Source organism: Telopea speciosissima, chromosome 1 (genome assembly GCF_018873765.1).
Source record: "Telopea speciosissima isolate NSW1024214 ecotype Mountain lineage chromosome 1, Tspe_v1, whole genome shotgun sequence".
In the NCBI taxonomy this organism is placed as follows: domain Eukaryota; kingdom Viridiplantae; phylum Streptophyta; class Magnoliopsida; order Proteales; family Proteaceae; genus Telopea; species Telopea speciosissima.
In genome coordinates this window covers 26879556-26898076 of record NC_057916.1, presented here as the reverse complement: position 1 = coordinate 26898076, position 18521 = coordinate 26879556, and the positions used below count along the sequence as shown (strand labels likewise).

The 18521-nt window shown below is 37.8% G+C and overlaps 2 protein-coding genes and 1 long non-coding RNA gene across 3 annotated transcripts; 2 read left to right on the top strand and 1 right to left on the bottom strand.

Annotated features, from left to right (window-relative positions):
- Positions 1 to 5590: 5590 nt before the first annotated feature.
- Positions 5591 to 6154, bottom strand: LOC122639844. Its single transcript, XM_043832883.1, has one exon. It carries the CDS (start codon positions 6152 to 6154, stop codon positions 5591 to 5593), a length of 564 nt encoding a protein of 187 aa, XP_043688818.1.
- A 3432-nt stretch (positions 6155 to 9586) lies between these two features.
- LOC122669065 lies at positions 9587 to 17829 on the top strand. The gene is made up of 5 exons (XM_043865704.1): positions 9587 to 10141; positions 15114 to 15171; positions 15258 to 15375; positions 15474 to 15591; positions 17691 to 17829. The coding sequence occupies exons 1-5, from the start codon at positions 9587 to 9589 to the stop codon at positions 17742 to 17744; spliced, it is 903 nt and encodes a 300-aa protein (XP_043721639.1). The 3' UTR covers positions 17745 to 17829.
- Positions 16304 to 17306, top strand: LOC122669073. Its single transcript, XR_006333962.1, has 3 exons — positions 16304 to 16682; positions 16989 to 16993; positions 17104 to 17306. It is a non-coding gene; the product is annotated as an uncharacterized LOC122669073 (long non-coding RNA).
- Positions 17830 to 18521: the final 692 nt, after the last annotated feature.

Sequence of the window (18521 nt, the reverse complement as noted above, 5' to 3'; positions counted from 1 at the left end):
AGAGTGGACATGATCTAGATTAGTTACATGTTAAATTTCATAGTTTTTAATTCAATCAAATGCCCCTTTTCTATTAAGAACACGTCATGTGTATATATGTCTATATGCATATATATAAATACTCTAGACATTACTGTGCTCTATCAATTATGAGTGGGAACAAAGATTTAGATATTTAAAAATATAAATGGATGATCGAGATTTGTCTTGCGATTTTTTGAAATATTAACTTCCACTGTTTCATGAATAACTACCTTTTTAAATTTTTTTAGAACTGGTCATAATGGGGTCAAGTTAAGTTAAATATTGGGCCTTATCTTGATTTTATACTCCACATCCGTTGTAAGAAAAAAAAAATTGGGTCTTACTTGATTGGCAACGTTTCTATTTGTATTTTAAGGGTTTTTGAGTAGGCAAAATGTGAACCTCGTTAGTGGTGTTTTGTCTTTTCTCTGCCACAAATGGTCATCATGCATACAAATATTATTCCCTTTTAAATTATTTTTTTTTGCCCTTTTTGGTGACCATATGATGCAGCTGTACTGGAAAAAGAAAATCATTAATATTCGAAGTACACTAGTGGTATGGTTTTAATTAACAATGAACTAAAAAAAGAAAGAAAGAAAGAATTCTTTGAGCAAAGGTAGAGTAGTCTAGCATCTCTCTCACACGAAATGATATTGTTGTCCTCTTCTGTAGATTACTATTCTATGTTATAAAAACTAAAATAAAAACATGAGTATGAGACCACAAATATGTAACTATAAATGTGCATGGACATGAATGAAACCAAAAGCATTATTATTTTATTTTTTTTGGTAGATAACAAACTTATCCATTAAAGGGACAAGAAAAACGTTTGGATTCTGAGTTATAGAGCTCACTTAACCAAGGAGTGGTAACTCGTCAGCTAGTCTCAATTGGACAAGCTAACGTATTCCTGGCTAAGGAGTCAGCCACGCTATTAGTCTCCCTGGGAGAAAAAGAGAAAGTTACTTCCTTAAAGAAAGAAATTGCCAGGAGGAATAGTATTGGAGGTGGATTTGATATAGGAGATCAGGTCCTTACTGCCCGATTCCACTTCAAGAGCTTCAAATCCTTCTACAATGCCCTTTACCAATTCGGAACGGAGAGCAAGAGCTTCACCTTGGAGAATCGAAGAGAAAGTTGTCGGTGAAAAGACTGCAGCCATAGGCGTACCCTTTTCATTTCGATTAACAAACCCAATGCCTCCTTTGTCTCCCATGAGAGAAGCATCAGAATTAAGTTTATAAAAATTGGGTTTTGGAGGCAACCAAACCGACTGCTTCACTCCTTGAACAGGTTGCTTGGTATGTGGTTTGTTGGAGGCATTCTTGAACTCTATAAAATGATCTTCAACTAATTTTAGGACTTCCTAAGGAGAGTGCTTGATTCTTTTGAATCGTAAATCATTCCTAGATCTCTAGAGAGCCTAACATATGAAGGATGATAAACTAGAGACTTCTTTGCCTGGGTTCTTGTTGGAGGAGAAAAAGGAATTCCAACCTTGGATGAAATATAAGAGTTGAGGGGATTTGGGGGGGGAGCAAAAGAGAGCTTTTGAGCCAAACCATAACTACTCTAGCGAATGGGCAATCTAACAGAATGTGACTTGCGGTTTCCAGTTCAGATCCACAGCGGCTACAGATAGGGTTTATTGGCATATTTCTCCTTACAAAGCCTTCTCCAGTAGGTAAACCTTTTGCACATGCCCTCCAAAGATAATGACGAATCTTTTGCTAAGTGTCACAAGTCCAAATTCTGTTTCAAACCTCTTTAGGAATTGGAGTTTGCCTTCTTGGAGAAGCCATATCCCCAGAATTGCTTTGTCTAAGATCCGTTTGATTACACAAAAAATGATATCCAGCTTTGGCTGTATAAAGACCTGAACCTCCCCAAACCTTACTGTCTGGTTGAGCGAAGAGACTCAGTTTAATATTGAGAATAGCTGAGGCATCCCCAATGTGGAAGGTTGAAAGGATTAAGTCTCGTTTCCACTCACGGGTATGAGAGTCAATCATATCAGAAACCCAGACAAGATTCTAACTTCGGAACTGCTACTGTTGGATTTTGAAATCTTGATTTGCTTGTAGCCACCGATCTTCCCAGATTTTTATGCTATGTCCATCACCAACACTCCAAAATAGGCCGTCCAATATAATTTTTCTCCCTTCTATAATACTGTGCCAAGCGGCCCAAGCCCAGGAGGGGCTAGATCCCAAGTTTGCATTCAAAAAATCAGTGTGGGGATAATAAATTTGTTTCATTAACATCTCCCATTTAGACTTAGGAGACTGCCATAGTTTTCACGCAAGGTTCCCTAATAACGCCTTGTTTTGGATAGCAGGGTTTCTAAAGCCTAGACCTTCATTTTGCTTTGATTGGTAGAGGCGGTTCCAAGATACCCATCAGATGTTCTTCTCCTCTTTGTTCTCCCAATCAAATTGAGTTCCAGCCTTCGTTTGTTTAGAGTGGTGCGATATCGGTAATTTGAAGTGAGAGGCCGCATATGTGTTCATTGACATTGCAATAGATTTTATTAGGACTTCTTTGCCCGCATGAGAGAGGAGATGTTGCTTCCAGCCTTTCATTCTACTCAGGGTCTTATCATTAATTTTCTTATATAGCTCAGATTTTGATAGCCCAAACTCAAATGGTAGCCCTAGGTACTTCTTTGGTCCCTCTCCCTAAGGCATTTTTAATATGCGAGAGAACCATCTCTTGAAGCGAGGTTGAATATTCGGGGAGAAGGTGAGAGAGGAAAAAGCATTATTGCTTGCATGTATCACCTATGAAAAAAACAGTTCCATGATGCTAGTGTACCATTGTCTTCTCACATGAGTTTTTTTTCTTTCCCTATTTCCTGGCATAATATGTGGGTCCATATGGATGACACCATACACACGATACTATTCTATTAATGTGGCGTGGGAGATTCCCCAAAATTAGGCATGGGGAACCCTCTCTCTCCCCATAACTTTTTTTATGGTAATTAATTTTAGGGAAGCAGTTTTCTATACGGGAGTGTGCCAGCACTCCCATGTGTCTATCTCTCTCCTCATTAAAACAAGGGGGCAGAGGTGTCTTTTCACATGGGGAGGAGAGAGATAGACTCATGGGAGTGCTGGCATAGGCCACACTCCCGGACAGAGAACTTTTTCCCTTAATTTTAACAAATTTTTTTTTTGGTAAGAATTTTTAACAATTGATTGGACAGCACAGAAATAACCTCAAATTAAAATAGAGTAGCCAAAAAGTGGTTCATTGGTTCCAATATACTTGGGGAAGAAGGTTCCCCATGTTGCAAGTGTGAGGGAAATCTCCCACACCATCAATCATGGTGTGATTTTGTCAATGAGAATTCACATGGTCAAGAAGAGAAAATATCATTGCGAGATCCATGTGGTTAGGACATGAGAGAGCTTGGAAAAGCATCCCTACACCATCGATATGGGAATCTTTTTCCCATACTTTAAGTGTTGGCTTTGACTTAGCTAACTGGAAGTGTAAATGACACTTGTATTTAGATATTTTTTTTTTTTTGTAACATGAAGTTTTACAGATAATCATGTGAGGGGCCATGAACTCCAAACATATCTTGGAGTCAAAGAGTGGAAATGGATCAATTTGTCATACACATGCGAGACAGAAACCTCCTGACCACTGTATCTGCAACAATATTCAGATCCCGTGGAATAGAAGAAAACGAAACAACAGTAAAGGATTTACATAGATATGGGAATCTTTTTCCCATACTTTAAGTGTTGGCTTTGACTTAGCTAACTGGAAGTGTAAATGACACTTGTATTTAGATTTTTTTTTTTTTTTTTTTTTTTTTGTAACATGAAGTTTTACAGATAATCATGTGAGGGGCCATGAACTCCAAACATATCTTGGAGTCAAAGAGTGGAAATGGATCAATTTGTCATACACATGCGAGACAGGAGCGTCCTGGCCACTGTATCTGCAACAATATTCAGATCCCGTGGAATAGAAGAAAATGAAACAATAGTAAAGGATTTACATAGGTGCATTACATCATCTAGAATTGCAACTGCTTCATGGGGAGGGTCCATAAGAGAACCCTGAGAGTGTATTTAGAAATTGACACCTTATTTTAATTGCCCTTTGTCTTATTCTCAAAAGCTCTTCAAGATAAGAGTATAAAAAAGATTTTTAAAAATAATTTCAAAATGAAGGATGTATCATTATATCATTATCAAAATGTGTCATTATCATGCACATATTCCTAGTGTACATAAGAAACAATATTTATCATCGTTAAAAAAATAATTATATAATACTAAAAAGACAACAAAATTAAGGTTACAAATATTTCACTTCTTCTACTAGTAAAAGATTTATTAAGATGGATCAGGTGATCATCTAAATGGGCTAGTGAGGAAAATTCTTCCCTTAGTATTATTATTTTTATGTTGTACGGATATATAATGGTTTTTTCTTATTGCATGATGCATATCCATTTTATTGTAAAGGTTGGAACTAAACATTATGGCAGCTTCTTCTTCTTCTTCTTTATGTTTTTCAATTTTAATACACATATATGTTGTGGCAACTTTAGAAGTTAGAACATGTATTTTACCCCATATTGGTTGTTGTAGTCTTTTCCAGGTACACAAATCCTACCTCCTTATAGGTCATCTACAAGTTTGTAATCCAAGAAAGCAAATGTTTAACAACAAGGATAGAGTTTCTATACACCCACAGTCAAAAGGAAAATTCCTTTCCCATGGCCATTAGTATCGCCAAAAACCATAAGAAACAGTATTTTTTATTAGAGAGAAAGAACACTAACTGGTGATGTGCCTTAGCATGTACCTACACCCAGACAGCCCAATGCAAAAAGACCAGTGCGTCAAGTTGTGTCTGAGCGCAGGTACACGTGGCGCCTAACAACCGGTTAGTGTTTCTTTTCCCTTTCGATAATCAATAGGGGTGAAAGCTTGTTCATGAAACAAGAGTCTCATCTTATGATCATAACACCAATGGACAAGGGATTCCTCCAACACGACTGGTGAAGGGAAACTTTTGCCTAACAAAAATATGTTTATCAACATAAGCGATACTAGAGTATGCCCTTGATTCAAGCAAATAATAACTGAACTCACTCATTATATGTCCATAATTATATGTCCATAAATCAGTAAAGAGAAGCAACAAGAGAATTTCAAAGCAAAAAATTATGAAATGCCACCATGGTTTCAAATACTGGTATCGGATCAACCATAATGGTTGAGGCCGATACCTGGCTAATCTCCTATCAATGGAACAGTTCTTATCAAGGATAATTTTATCCAAAAACGATTTTTTATTAAAATTGAAGACAAAATCGTCCGATACAGGTTGATATGACAAATATGTATCGATTGAGATCTGTATGAATACCGATATTTTATTTTATTTTGTAAGACTTATACATATACTGACACCGATTCCAATATTTGAAACCATGATCGGTGATCCCCACAATTAACATGGATAAGGTTTTAAAGCTTCTTTTTTTTTTTTGGTAAACATATCTTTATTGAGGATAAGAACATGCATAAACTCATGGAGGAAGTGAGGAGCAGAACTCACTCAACCATGGAGTGGATAGGGGCCAATCAGTAGTGCATGCTACTGACAAAGCCCTCCTAGCCAAGGAGCCAACAACGCTGTTAATCTCTCGTGGAATACAAACAAAATTACAAGAAACAAAGGAGGAAGCAAGGTGGATAATGTCATCCACTAGTATCCGAATGTGTAGGGGAGAAGCACGGCCACCATTCATAATATAGTTAATCAGACAACTATTATCAGACTCAATCACCACCCTCTCATAGCCAACAACAATCATCTCCATCATCGCAAGCCGAACTACAAGACTTTCACCAACCAAAATATCTGTAAATGAAGATGGACATGAGGTAGCCTTAAGTACTGTACCCTCGTGATCCTTACAAACAAAACCAACACCAGCCTTGCGCAAAGATGCTGAATAACTAGCATCGCAATTGCACTTCACCGTTTCAACCTGAGGAGCTTCCCATTGGGGTGAAGAAGCAATAGTCGCTGATGAGGTATTCTGAACTGCTTTCAGTGTATCACTATACTCATTAATGTAGGCCTTCATTGCCGCTGAAATAACATCAACTCGCTGCCAAACACGAGAAACGAAGTTACAATTAAACTAAGATCCAAAGGAATAAACCTACTACATTTGTTCATTTAATAATTGGCAACTGAATACATCTAGTATTTTCCTAGTATCACAATGCAATATTTGACATGAATATGCAACTGTAGGTGAAATGTGCATATCACATGGGCCACAACCTTGTGCTTTTAGGTTATGTTTGGTTGGCAAGAAATGGGATAGAAGAAAAAAAAAATCATTTTTTTTTTATTTGAAGAGAGAGATAGACACATAAATCAATCATTATATCATCATGATTTTTATTTTATTTTATTTTATATATATTTTTCTTCTTCTTTTTTTCACTTTTTACCAACCAAACATAGCCTTAGTGGAAGCATTTTCGTAATTATCACATAACTGGTTTCACGAGAGAAATAAGAGAAATTTACTAATGTAAGGTGTTTGGTATGACATGTTGACGTTAGAGTGCGATTTTGCACCAATAGGAGGGGAGGGTGATGAATCGTCTAATAGAGGTATGCATTAATGAGGACTGAGGGTGTGGGACTCATGGGCGGATGTGAGACACTGGCATAAACAATAGAGCATACTGATCCTTTAGACTTTGAGAGAGAGAGAGAGAGAAGATTGTCTTGTATTTGGATGATTGGATAAGAAGAGAAATTAAAATATTGATCTACCCGCGTATAAGAATGTTCGAAATGCTCTTAACATAGTTTTTAAAATATTATCTATGCACCAGAACTTATAAATGAATCGTGAATAAAAGAAAACTCCATCATTTTCTTATTGATCTATATATAAATAAAGGATCGAATTTCCCTCCACCCACGGTGAAGGGATCCCATTCACCGCGGGGTGGGAGAGGGCGGAAAAAGGTATCTAGAAGGGATTTTGAAACATACTAAAACCCTAGGAGGGATTCGTGAACTCTAGGATTAGTGGGTGAATCGCCCTCTATGTGTGAAGGGAAACTTAGTCCTATAAATAATTGTTAAGGACATCAACAATTAAAGTCAGGGGATGATAATATGATATCATTTTTAATTAATAATAATTAGTATAACAAAAGTAAAGTGGGATTGCCAAGTGCCAAAATGATGCATTATTAAACTGTTGTGTCCCACTAATCTTTCGTTATTGCATTCCACTTTTTGAGTACTTGCATTTGACACCCATCCCATCCTCTCAATATTGAATATACAACCATCTCATTTGGTCAGTTTGCCGTTTGATAAACAAGTGAATTTGTCACATCCTAGCATTTTTTGGTAGTTGAGATATTTTGTGAAGCCATGGTGGCATAAACTTTTATAACCTAATGTAAAGTCTTCTTGGAATCAAAAGACAACAACTTCAATGCAGTCTTTCCGGTGCTGTGTGTGGGTTTATACTTGCGCCAGACATACCTGGCAATAAAAGACCATCACACTCCCTAGAAAGGTGGAAAGGTCCAGGAGTACGATGGTTATTTCTTGTCGGACTCTATCTAGACGTAGATACACGCTCACACACAACACCGTGTTCTTTTTCTTTATTTTATTTTAGAGAGAAAATTCTTTGTGGAGGAGTGTATACCCCACGTCTAGACAAGAGATGGCCAAAATATTTATGTGTGCACTTTCATTAGCCCCCGTGCACACACAGGGGCCATGCTCTCCATGCAGAACTACTCATTAGCCCACATGCACGCAAAGGGCCATGCTCTCCACAGAAAACATCAACCCTTTATTTCTCTGACTTTTCATAAGAGGTTTATGTCGATTTTTTTTATTATAAAAAAAAGGTGTATGTTGATTTTTTGTGCCATTAGTGGGTAGAACCCAAGAGAAGAATGACTAGCACTCAACCATCTTGAATTAAAAACATATATTTTAAAGGAAATTAGTTATCTGTCAGGATTGGCCTACGTCAGCACTACCATGTGTCTATCTCTTCTCCTCAAAACAAGGGGGCAGATGTGTTTTTTTATATGGAGAGGAGAGAGATAGATTCATGGGAGTGCTGGCGTAGGTTACACTCCCGGATAGAGTTCTTTTTCCCATTTTAAAAACTTTTGTCTATAATGCAATGGTTTGGGAAAAATAAAAAAGGACTTTTATCTTTTGAGCAAAAGATCACTATCTGATCGCGTAGCTCAGCACTAGTACAAGACCAATGAGAGCACACACAATAGCATTAACATGAATAGAATTTTTGGTTTCATTGGGCAGGGTGGCAATTTCATGTGATCATGAGTAATATTGGCGCAAAAGCCGCACAACCTATCAACGTACCTTTGCCTAATTGACAGATACTAGGATGTTTGATTGGATAATCACTTGAAAGCTTGGACAACATGCCGATTGTTTTCTAACCAAATCTCGTTTATATGGATTTTGTTTCATTTTCATCATTATTATTGTTGGGAAAATGTTCCCTGCATCGGGGGCACACACATGGGAGGTGGGTGAAATGACTGCCCCACTCGGAAATAACCGCCCTGCCTCACCCCATGTGTTTGGGTGCAGCCTGCATCCCCGGTACGTTGCGGTGTAAAGATCATCATCACCCCATTTTTGTTTTATTATATATGGGAAGAGTTCTTTGCCTAACAATGTAGCCCCTATACAAACACAGGGCCCAATCACTACACACACATGTGCATCAATGGGGACATGAGTTTTTTGCTTTACATAAAGGGGGAGTCATTTCGGAGAGCAGATCAATCCTCGACCCGTCCTTGGGAGCTTGTAGCCACCCACATGGAATCCAGAGGACCCACGTAGAGGAGCGAGCTCCCAAGGACAGTCCTCGTATGAGGACCTAATCCGAGCTCGTCATTTCACCTCCTTGTATATCTAGGTGCATGGGTCAATCCGATTCCGATTCCAATATCGATACCAATATCGTGCTGATTTTGGATTTTTGTTTTTTGATAATAAGTTGATTTTGGAGTTTTGGTTGTGCTATGTTTGAGTTGGAAGTTGAAAGTTGAAACCAACTTGGATGGTCTAGATTCTCGATTAGGGGTAAGATTGATCATTGGCGTTGAACAAGACTGTAATCTGAACCGGGGATTTGGGGACACAAATTACCATACCTAGGCATGCATTGCGACACAGCCCAACCCTTGGATGCCTCTGGACGCTCCCTGGGCGGTACAAGGAGCCAGATCCGACACAAACTACCATACCAAGCACGGGCCTGGCAAATGCGTAATAACAGAGCATTATAACGTCCCATCTTGTCCATCTACTGCAGATATTTGAATTCGGAATGAGAGAAACTCTCGCGCTCGCGCTTGCGCTTGCGAGACTGCGAGAGGACACACAAAAAAGGAAAAAAAAGGGATGCAGAGCTTTTATTTCAATGGTTCCTCTCAAATCTATAAATCCTTATTTCTCACGGTAGGAGGGAGAAAGAATGGCCTCGTCGATCAACTTTCCCGTCGTTGAAGATAATAACCTAGACGATGCAGAGCTTTGGGCCGTCATCGATTTCGCAGCCGCCGCCTCTCACTCCTCCTCCAGTTCACGCAAACCGCTGGCGCTGAAGCATTCTAATATTCAGTCTCACAGTCCATTTCCGAATCATCCCTCACCTGTAACCAAATTCTCTAGAAATCTTCGGACACATTACACGTTGGAGGATGGTGTTAGGGTTTCTGCTGATGGCGAGGTCTTACAGGAGCCCTGGATTCGTCACCGACCGCAGAAAATCGCCAGATCCCGTGATCCTGATTCCACTGAAGATAATCAGCTGGTTATCGTCAAGCATTTGCAGCGGACTCCTACTACACCGTCGTACTCGTCGCCAGACACTGGGAGGTTTACTGTGCAAGAGATTAGTCCTGCTTCTTCAGGGGCCTCCCCGTCCAGTTTCTGGCTGAATGACACTAAAAATAACACGCCACATAGCTTATCCGGTCAGTTCCCTTCGGTCTCTCTTTTCAAGGAATACCAGAATGCGGCCATGGCGGTAACTACTTGTATTTAATTTTCCCTACTTTTTTCGTTGTATTTTTATTATTTGGATTTCCTGTCTGTAGCGTTTGAAGCTCCAGAAATATAAAGTTGTAGTGGTGTCCCCCTCCCCCACCCCTTAGTTTTAGCCGTACATGACCAGGTAATCTACCTATGCACCGTACAGGTCTTCTGTAATAGGAGAGTTATTTTCAGCAATTGTACAGCATGTATGAATAGGAGCGACTAATATATGTTCTGTTATGTTGTGTCCTGACCCTAATTGTTTTCCTTAAACCATTGATTTATGGAAGAGATCCATTGAGATTGTAGGTTGGTTCTTTAAGCATTTCCAGCTCACCATGCAATGTTCAATCATATTAAGCTTTGGAATATCATCACATAACATCTTATGTTTGTGGCTTAATTTCTGATTTCTTAATTCCTACCCCCCCCCCTTCACCATAAAAAAAAAGTTCAAAGGAGCAGTACCATAAACTAGTAACATTGTTAAAGGAGATCAGGGCACTGAGTGATTCCTATACATTAAAAATTACATGTTCTCTTTAATCTTGCATGGTTTGGTCCAACCCAGAAAACAATCTGCTCAACTGAGCTAAACCACATGATCCAACATTTCACTCTGTTTTGGTTGTGGTTTCTGCAGAGTTTACTCATGAGTAAAAAAATCATTTTCAGCAGCCCTCTTGTCCTTTTTTTGTTTTTGTTTTTTTGTTTTTTGTATTTTTTTTGTGGGGGAGGGGGTTAACCTGTCCTCTTGTCCTTTGAATGCCTTCAACCTGTATCTCATCACTCCCCACTGTTATATTTGTTGGTCTTTGTTGCTCATGGTTGATCCATCTTAGAAGAATTTTCCTCATCTTGTCTCCTAGCATTATTGTGTTTCCTTGAGTATATTCATAAATGATTCTATCCTTCCTACTTTTCCAATTATATTACTGCAAATACTTATAATTTAAATTAATTAAATTGGGTTTGATGGACACACGAATCCAACAAGCTAGACAGGGTTCTAGTCTGAAAGCAGCCACCTCATGTGAGAAAATTTAGAAGATTAGGACCACCTCTAGTCTACCCCTCTCAGGAACCTGTGAATGTGGGTTGAATACTGGGTTATAGCCCTTTAATTGAATTATTTTCTACGAAATTGCTCATTTAATTTGGACTTCTTAAACAATTCTCTTTCGGGCCTTATATTTTAAGGGTCTGCCCTCACCCAAGTGCATAAAGTTTAGAGTGAGCTAGAGATTGAGAACTGACTTCAAAAACTCCTTGGGAAATCCCAAGTATTGCTCTTTCTCCCTCTCAAGACCTTTCATTGTCACCTTTCCTAATCAATGTTTAATACTATCTCAGAAAGTTTAGGAATAACTGAACAATTGATCGCTGCCTTTTTTGTCATATTATGTGTTTCTCCAATTACCAACAAGTGTGTTTTTTCATCGGGTTCTTTAAAAAAGATCACAAAACAAACCGGACATGACATACATGTTTTGTTCCAAATTTATTTTAAAAAAAACACAAAAATACATGAAGTGTTTCTTTTGAACATTGCCATTCAACCCCCTAATGGGTATTTAAGTGTGAATAAATAAGTTTCTTACATGGATAGGGACTCTTTTTTTTTTTTTTTTTTAAATAAATAGCTTGTAAGGTTTATTGACCACCAACAATTTTTATGAATGAAGCTATGACTGTTTTCTTTTTGCTGCTGTGAAAGTAGTTGTTGTTAGACTCAGTATAGAGTGAGAGACTCTTGGGATTGGAGATATTCTGATCTTGGCCTGTTGGTGGGAAATCGATGGTCATATCCCCTTTTCTATCTATAGTTTTCTTCTCTTAAGGTTTTCTTGAGATCCTGTTAAAAGGGGTGTGTGATCTTAACCTAGGATTCATCTTTTCTCTTCCCCTACCAATTTGGTTCAGAGCTATGGATGTAGGTAATTTCAGTACCTCAAGCCAGAATAATGACTTTACTGTTCAAGTGATTAAGATATTGAAACAGTTGAATAAATGCATGACAGGATGGTGCAACATATTGATTCTGCACCTACATATTATGCACTTCCTAGGACCTGATATCATTTTGAAGAAGGTGGAGCGAGAAGTTCCTTACTTTGCTGGACAGACAGACCCACGGTTATTCCTTGATTGGTTAGATTCTCTAGAGGAATATTTTGCTGGTACGATCTGACTGAGGCAAGGAAGTTTAGATTTGTTTATTTGCGATTGAGTGGTCATACTAAAGAATGTTGGAGATTCAATGGCGGAAGGCTCAGAGTTAGAAGACGTGAACCTAGGACTTGGGAAGATATGAAGCACGAGTTGAAGAATAAGTACCTAACTCGCCCTTCGACAAGATTACCATCAAAATTCAATCATAGCTAAAGACAACTTGAAGCATCCATCAATGAAATTCAGTTCGCAAGGTGGAGAGTGTTGTTAATTTGACACCAATAATGTTAAAATAGAGATTGAGCTAAACTTTGGACCATCAAAAGAAAAAATGAAGGAAATTGTTAAAGAGGAGACTTATCAGTTTGGATGAGCCGGCAAGGGAGAATCCAATTTTCTTAAGCAAGTTTGATTTGGATTAGTTTATGCCTTTCCTTTTTTTGAGTTTGAGTTTTCAAGTCTTCGATATATGTTTGTAATGGGCTACAGCCTTGTACACTAATTTGAGTAATGAATTTGGCTTGTTGCCTTTGGTTCTACGGTGATTCAAAATGCTCTTTGCTGTGGTGATTCCAAGGTGGGTATTAGTTTTTATTCCAGCCTTTCAAATCAGGTGGTGATTGCTGATCATATCTTTTCTTCAATTTTAATTTCAATTTCAAAACTCCCCACCAAAAAAAATATCTTTCCTATGGAATTCTAGTTTCTTACTTTAAGTTGTATTTCTCCAAATCTCTTGTTTTAAAATTGGTCTTTGAATTTTGATTTCAGTTTTCTATTATATTGTTAGTTCTGGATCTTGTGAAGGTTTCAAAATCTGAACTTTCCAATTAAAACCTGAAATCCTAGTGCAAGTAGGATTCATACAATTTTCAGATTTCTGGTTCTGTTTCGTAATTCAGTTTCTATATTCTATTACTGTTCAATCAATTATTAGAGCCTTAGTTGATCTTTGTTTAGAGCTCCAATTCTACCCATCGATTCTACAGTTGTTGAGTTGTCCTTCCCCAAGTAGGATTACTCTACAAGTGTTAATCTGATTATCAGATTTTGATCATACTTTCCAGAAATCTTCTATACTAAAATCAGACCCTTTGACTTGATTATTGGCTAAATCAGACCTACTGTTATTTTGTTATTAGTTTTCTTTTCAAAACTGGTTTGTCCTTTTTTCCTGTGATTGTATTGCAAGTTGATCTCTCACTGGATTTTACTGGTTTGGGATTAGCACTTCATCAATGATTCAAGGTGAAAATCATGTTCCTTGCAGTGTAGAATATTTTCCTTCATCTCAAAAAACTAGAGCCTACATTTGAAGATAAAGATGAAGAAATCAAAGAATTCTGTAATGACAATGAAGAGGCAATACTTGAAGACTTTAAGACTGACTTCTAACAATCAAAGGCTTCTAATGTGGAGGATTGCATGGCAGAGGTTGATGAAGACATGGTTAAAGCTGTAGTACCAGATGAAGTCGTGATTAAGGAAGACTTCGAGTACACTCCGTATGAAGTTGTTACCACCCATGATGCTATTCTTACCGTTGGAGAATTTATTGAGTTTGTGATGCACTTCACTATTTTGAAGAGAAAGTTGACAGGGTTGAAGACATCATTCTAACATCCCTAAATCACCAGAGTTTTGTTTGGGAATGGTCAAAGCTGCTACTCACATGTTGTTTCCCCTTTGTCACTACAAAACTTGAGGTCGAATTTTTTCAAGATGAGGAGAATCGATGCAGATAAATCAGGCATAAGTGGGCTTATTTTAGTGGAAATAAGCCTTGAGTTATGTTCTATACATGTTGGGCCTTTAGTCCAATGAGTTTTCTTTGTAATAGGCCACTATAATGGGCCAAAATAATGGTCGGAGGTAGGAATACAGGATTTACTTTATTAGGTTAGTTTAAGTTGTTTTGTTTAAGTTTAACTCCTTACCTAGTGTAGAGGGTTTCCCTTTTAAGTTATCTAATGGCTATGTGAGTGTGATGAGATAGGTTTCTTACAAAGCTAGGAACTCTTTTCTTTTAAATAAACAGCTTGTAAGACTTATTGATCACCAATGATTTTTATGAATGAAGCTATGGTTGTTGCCATTTTGTTGCTGTGAGACTCAGCGTAGAGTGAGAGACTCATGGGATTGGAGAGATTCTGATGTAGGTCTGTCGGTGGGAAATCAAAGGTTATATCCCTTTCTCTATGTACTGTTTTCTTCTCTCAAGGTTTTCTTGAGATCCTATTAAAAGAGGTTTGTAATCTAAACCTAGGGTTCATCCTATCTAGCCCCCACCATTAGGGCTTATTGGGACCGGTTCTTCACCAATGCTGAAAGAATCTGATCCGATCTGGATCCCGATTCTGGGTTTCTAATCCTTGTTTTATAACTGATATTTTTTATAGCATTCAGCACAGAAAGAACTTCTTGTTTCATTGTTTAGTATTCTATAGATAGGATGGAAAATGGAGATTTACGAGAACTTATTATAGGATTTGTAATTGCTTGTGGAATGTGGATGCTTTCCACATTTTGTAACGAATTTAGTTTCTCATGGCTGTTCCATAGGATACTAATGGATGCTTCCCATAACTTGATCTAATTAGAATCTCTACTGTTTATGTTACATGTAAAATGCATTGTTATTTCATGTCTATTTAGGATGCTGGTTACTGATAAGGAAAAAGAAAATGAATAAGAAGTTTCTGGCAGATGCTTTCATTTTTCCTATTTTATAACATAGTTGTTCTTGTTTGGGGATGAGTAATATGCTTGTGTTTTGTCTCTTCAATGGACAGATCCTGGAGAAAACTGATTACACAGTAATTTCTGGGATCCCATTTATAAAGAAATCAGGTAATATTTTGAAATCCTTGGGGTTCTTTCTGCAATGGCATTGGAAATTGATTTTTCTTGGGTTGAATTATGTATTTGTTCTTCAGGTTGGAGGAAGATATCATTTTACTTCAATCTGTCCTATGAAATTAGAGACAAAACTATTGAGTTTGATGAGAACAGAAATGTACAACGAGCTGAATTTGTGGTTCGGGCATACATGCAGTATGTTCTTTATCTTTTGCAATTAACTCTGTCATGAAATTTTGGTGTACTAGTCATTTTATTTTTGTTTCATTTTTGTTACATGGTCCTGTGACTAGAGGTGGTAGATTCTCAGATGGATGGGGGTCATGTGAACGTCGTGAGAAATGGTTTTTTAAACCAAACCATGATATTCCCAGCATAGCAGAAACCAGAGCTAAGAATAAAGCATGCCAGGTATAATCATCCTTCCATGTACTTTCCTATTTTCCAATGTTCGCGGTTTATTGATTTTGATTGTCTGGTATATCAAATGTTGGTTCACTCTCTTCCTCCAGCTGGATCCTGAATTTTCTGGTAGTTCGGTTTATTTATCTCTTTATTTTTATGAAAATGAAGTTCGTTTTACTCATACGACGATTTATGGCAATGCTCTAATGGACTGTTGGACCTGGTGGTTGGAATGGGAACCTGGCAATCGACAATTGGGTCTTAACTCTTGACGACCTGGTCCTTGGGTCATTGACTAGTCAATAAATATCAAATCCGAACATAGGAACAGTGGTTGGACTAATCAGGCCATCATCCAAAGGCCTGAGAGAAATACGAAGTTTGAGAACTTTTTACATGTAAGTGCAAGGAGCAATACAGAACTATCACCTCACTAAGCACTGTGCACCATAACTGCTGCGACTGTCAATATGCTAACAGTTGGACTCTCATGCAATCATCTTTTTTAATGATTTGTTGTTTCGACGTTCAGAACATTCATGTGCATTGCCAATTTTAATTATAGGTTGTCACACGTTAATAATTTTCATCATGGCATGGTAAGTTAGAGACTACAATTAAATATAGAGAAAAGTATCAATCATTAAGCCCAGAAGAAATAAACACAACTAAGCATTACACAATTTGTGCAAGCTATGAAAGAGTTAGAAACAGAAATTAACATGTTACCTTATCAAGAGAATAAAGAAGGTGATGGATGAAAATGGAAAGAAGGCAATGGAAGCCTCCTGAGATGATATCCTTCATTGATCTCTTCTGTTAACACATAAAATTTGAACACATTCTAATCCAGATGAACCTCAAGGCAAAAGATACATGTTTGTTTGCTTTTTATTTCATCATCCCAGTCAATATGGTATTGTGGTATTAATATTATGTTTCCAATCAGCCAGATAGGTTAAGCAATTCATTTGCATAGGATGGGTAGTATGAAAGGTAAAGTGTAAATTCTCCGAGTCTTCTAGCTTGTCAGTGAAGACTTTGAAGAGCAGAGTCCCTGCATCTTTGTTGCAGGCACAAACTTTTCAACGGGGTTCGTTTTGCATTTGGATCTCCATCCAAAAAATTCTCTTTTGCCCAGAATGTAATCTTAAAATGTCTTTGTGGTCCGGATAAACTAGAAGCTGCTATCGTTATCCTCTCCCTGATGCTTCTCCACTGAAGCCACCCAACTGTGCAATCCCTTGGGAAAGCTAAGTTCACAAAAGCTTTAATATGGCCCTGAATTTAGGTTTTGGAGAAACATTAAGATTTGTCTAGTTAATAAGACTTCAGGTAAGATATTTCTGCTGTTGAAAATGTAAGAAATGTTGAATTTTGGATTTCATATTCTGAATCCACAGATTGTGTTGCATGAACTTGCTCATGTGGAGAAACCTTAAAATGGCCCAAATAGGTGCCTACTGGAAATACTACATTAACCCTGTTGAACTGTGTATTTATCTTTGAAATGAAAAGGATCTAGGTATGTTAGGTGTCAAAATTGTTATCGAGATTTGATGCAGCAATGTAGTCTAATTAGTACTGGAGTCGCATCACAGCCCAAACAGCTACCTTACCAACTTTAGAATCACCTTTCCATCATATAAAGTGTAATAGTTTACAATACCCAAGGTGCTTGTAGGTGTTTAAGAGTAACACATTTTAACTACAAGCTTCATCTGTTGCCTGTTGATATAAAATACTTGCATGACTTTATAAGTTTTTATCTTACGGGTAGCTACCCAATAACATCTACATTTTAATCTTTCTTACCACGGTCAACCTGGGGTTTTAACCCAGTTGAGCGTTAGAGGCTGGATCCCATCTTTGCTGGCATAATTCTATTTTACAGTCAAATTTGACTTTTTCTCGGGTGCTTTTCTTACCATTCTTCTGTCCATCATTTCTATGTAAAGCCTACGTTTTGCTTAATTGTGTTGGCATGTATCATTGGAGGTAGTCTATGTGACTCATAATATTGTCTGTTAAAAGAATGAATTATTTTTTTACTTTTTTGATAGGGCATGGGACATAGCTCCTATTTCTTATGTGGACATTTGCAGGACCTATTAGGAATTGGAGAGTATCGATCTGGTGCTACCAATGCTCATCGATGAATAATATAGCCTAATCAGTGTACTCGGTGAAAGATTCTGATTCATTCTCATCCGGAGATAATTGGAGATGTCAACATCATTGGTGGAAAACTTTGTATACTCACACAGGGAGAAAGTTTTCCTTCGCAGACAATGAAGTTCTAAAATTCCATGCAAACAAAGGAAAAAAGACGGGGGGGTTTTCCCCCCTCTTTTGGAGGAGAAAGTTCCATGAATGGTCCCCTGAAACAACAGTTGATTTTTATTCTCTTCTATTCTTCTCGATTCGGTGTGACATGTTGGAAAGGAGGTCAAGTTACGATTCTAATCTAAGCCTTTAGATATGGGCTCCACTAGGTTATTCTTGGGCAAGAGCAGTGAGGACCCATTTCGATTGATGCTAGCAGTATAGGTATGGTTGTGCTGGATCATTAGATGAAGCACGGATAACGTGTTGCCTGTGGTGTATGGACCACCACAAAAAGAAAAAGTGGCACTCAAGAATTTGGGTCCTCTTCCAGCTCTCATATTACAAAGCAAAAGCACCTCTCTTTTTTTCTTTATTGGATGCTCCTCTACAGTTCTAGTTCCACCACTCATCATGTAACATCATGAAATTTGTGTTTGGATTTCTACCAGAAAAGAAAAGGGAAAGTGTGTGTGTTTGGACTTCATACACCTCTACCTCTCTAATTTGTACGCCATAATTCATCTGTTACCAAAGTAGTAAACAAAAACTATCGGGTGAAGATAGCTCAATAGTATATGAGAACACGTCCAAGGTCCTACCCAACCGTT

Bases quoted from the DNA above. Each gene is read 5' to 3' on its own strand.
- LOC122639844 (XM_043832883.1), bottom strand. From the start codon at position 6,154: ATGAAGGCCTACATTAATGAGTATAGTGATACACTGAAAGCAGTTCAG.
- LOC122669065 (XM_043865704.1), top strand. From the start codon at position 9,587: ATGGCCTCGTCGATCAACTTTCCCGTCGTTGAAGATAATAACCTAGAC. The intron at 10,142-15,113 runs GTAACTACTTGT...TTCAATGGACAG, and splicing joins ACCAGAATGCGGCCATGGCG to ATCCTGGAGAAAACTGATTA. The intron at 15,592-17,690 runs GTATAATCATCC...GGACATTTGCAG, and splicing joins CTAAGAATAAAGCATGCCAG to GACCTATTAGGAATTGGAGA.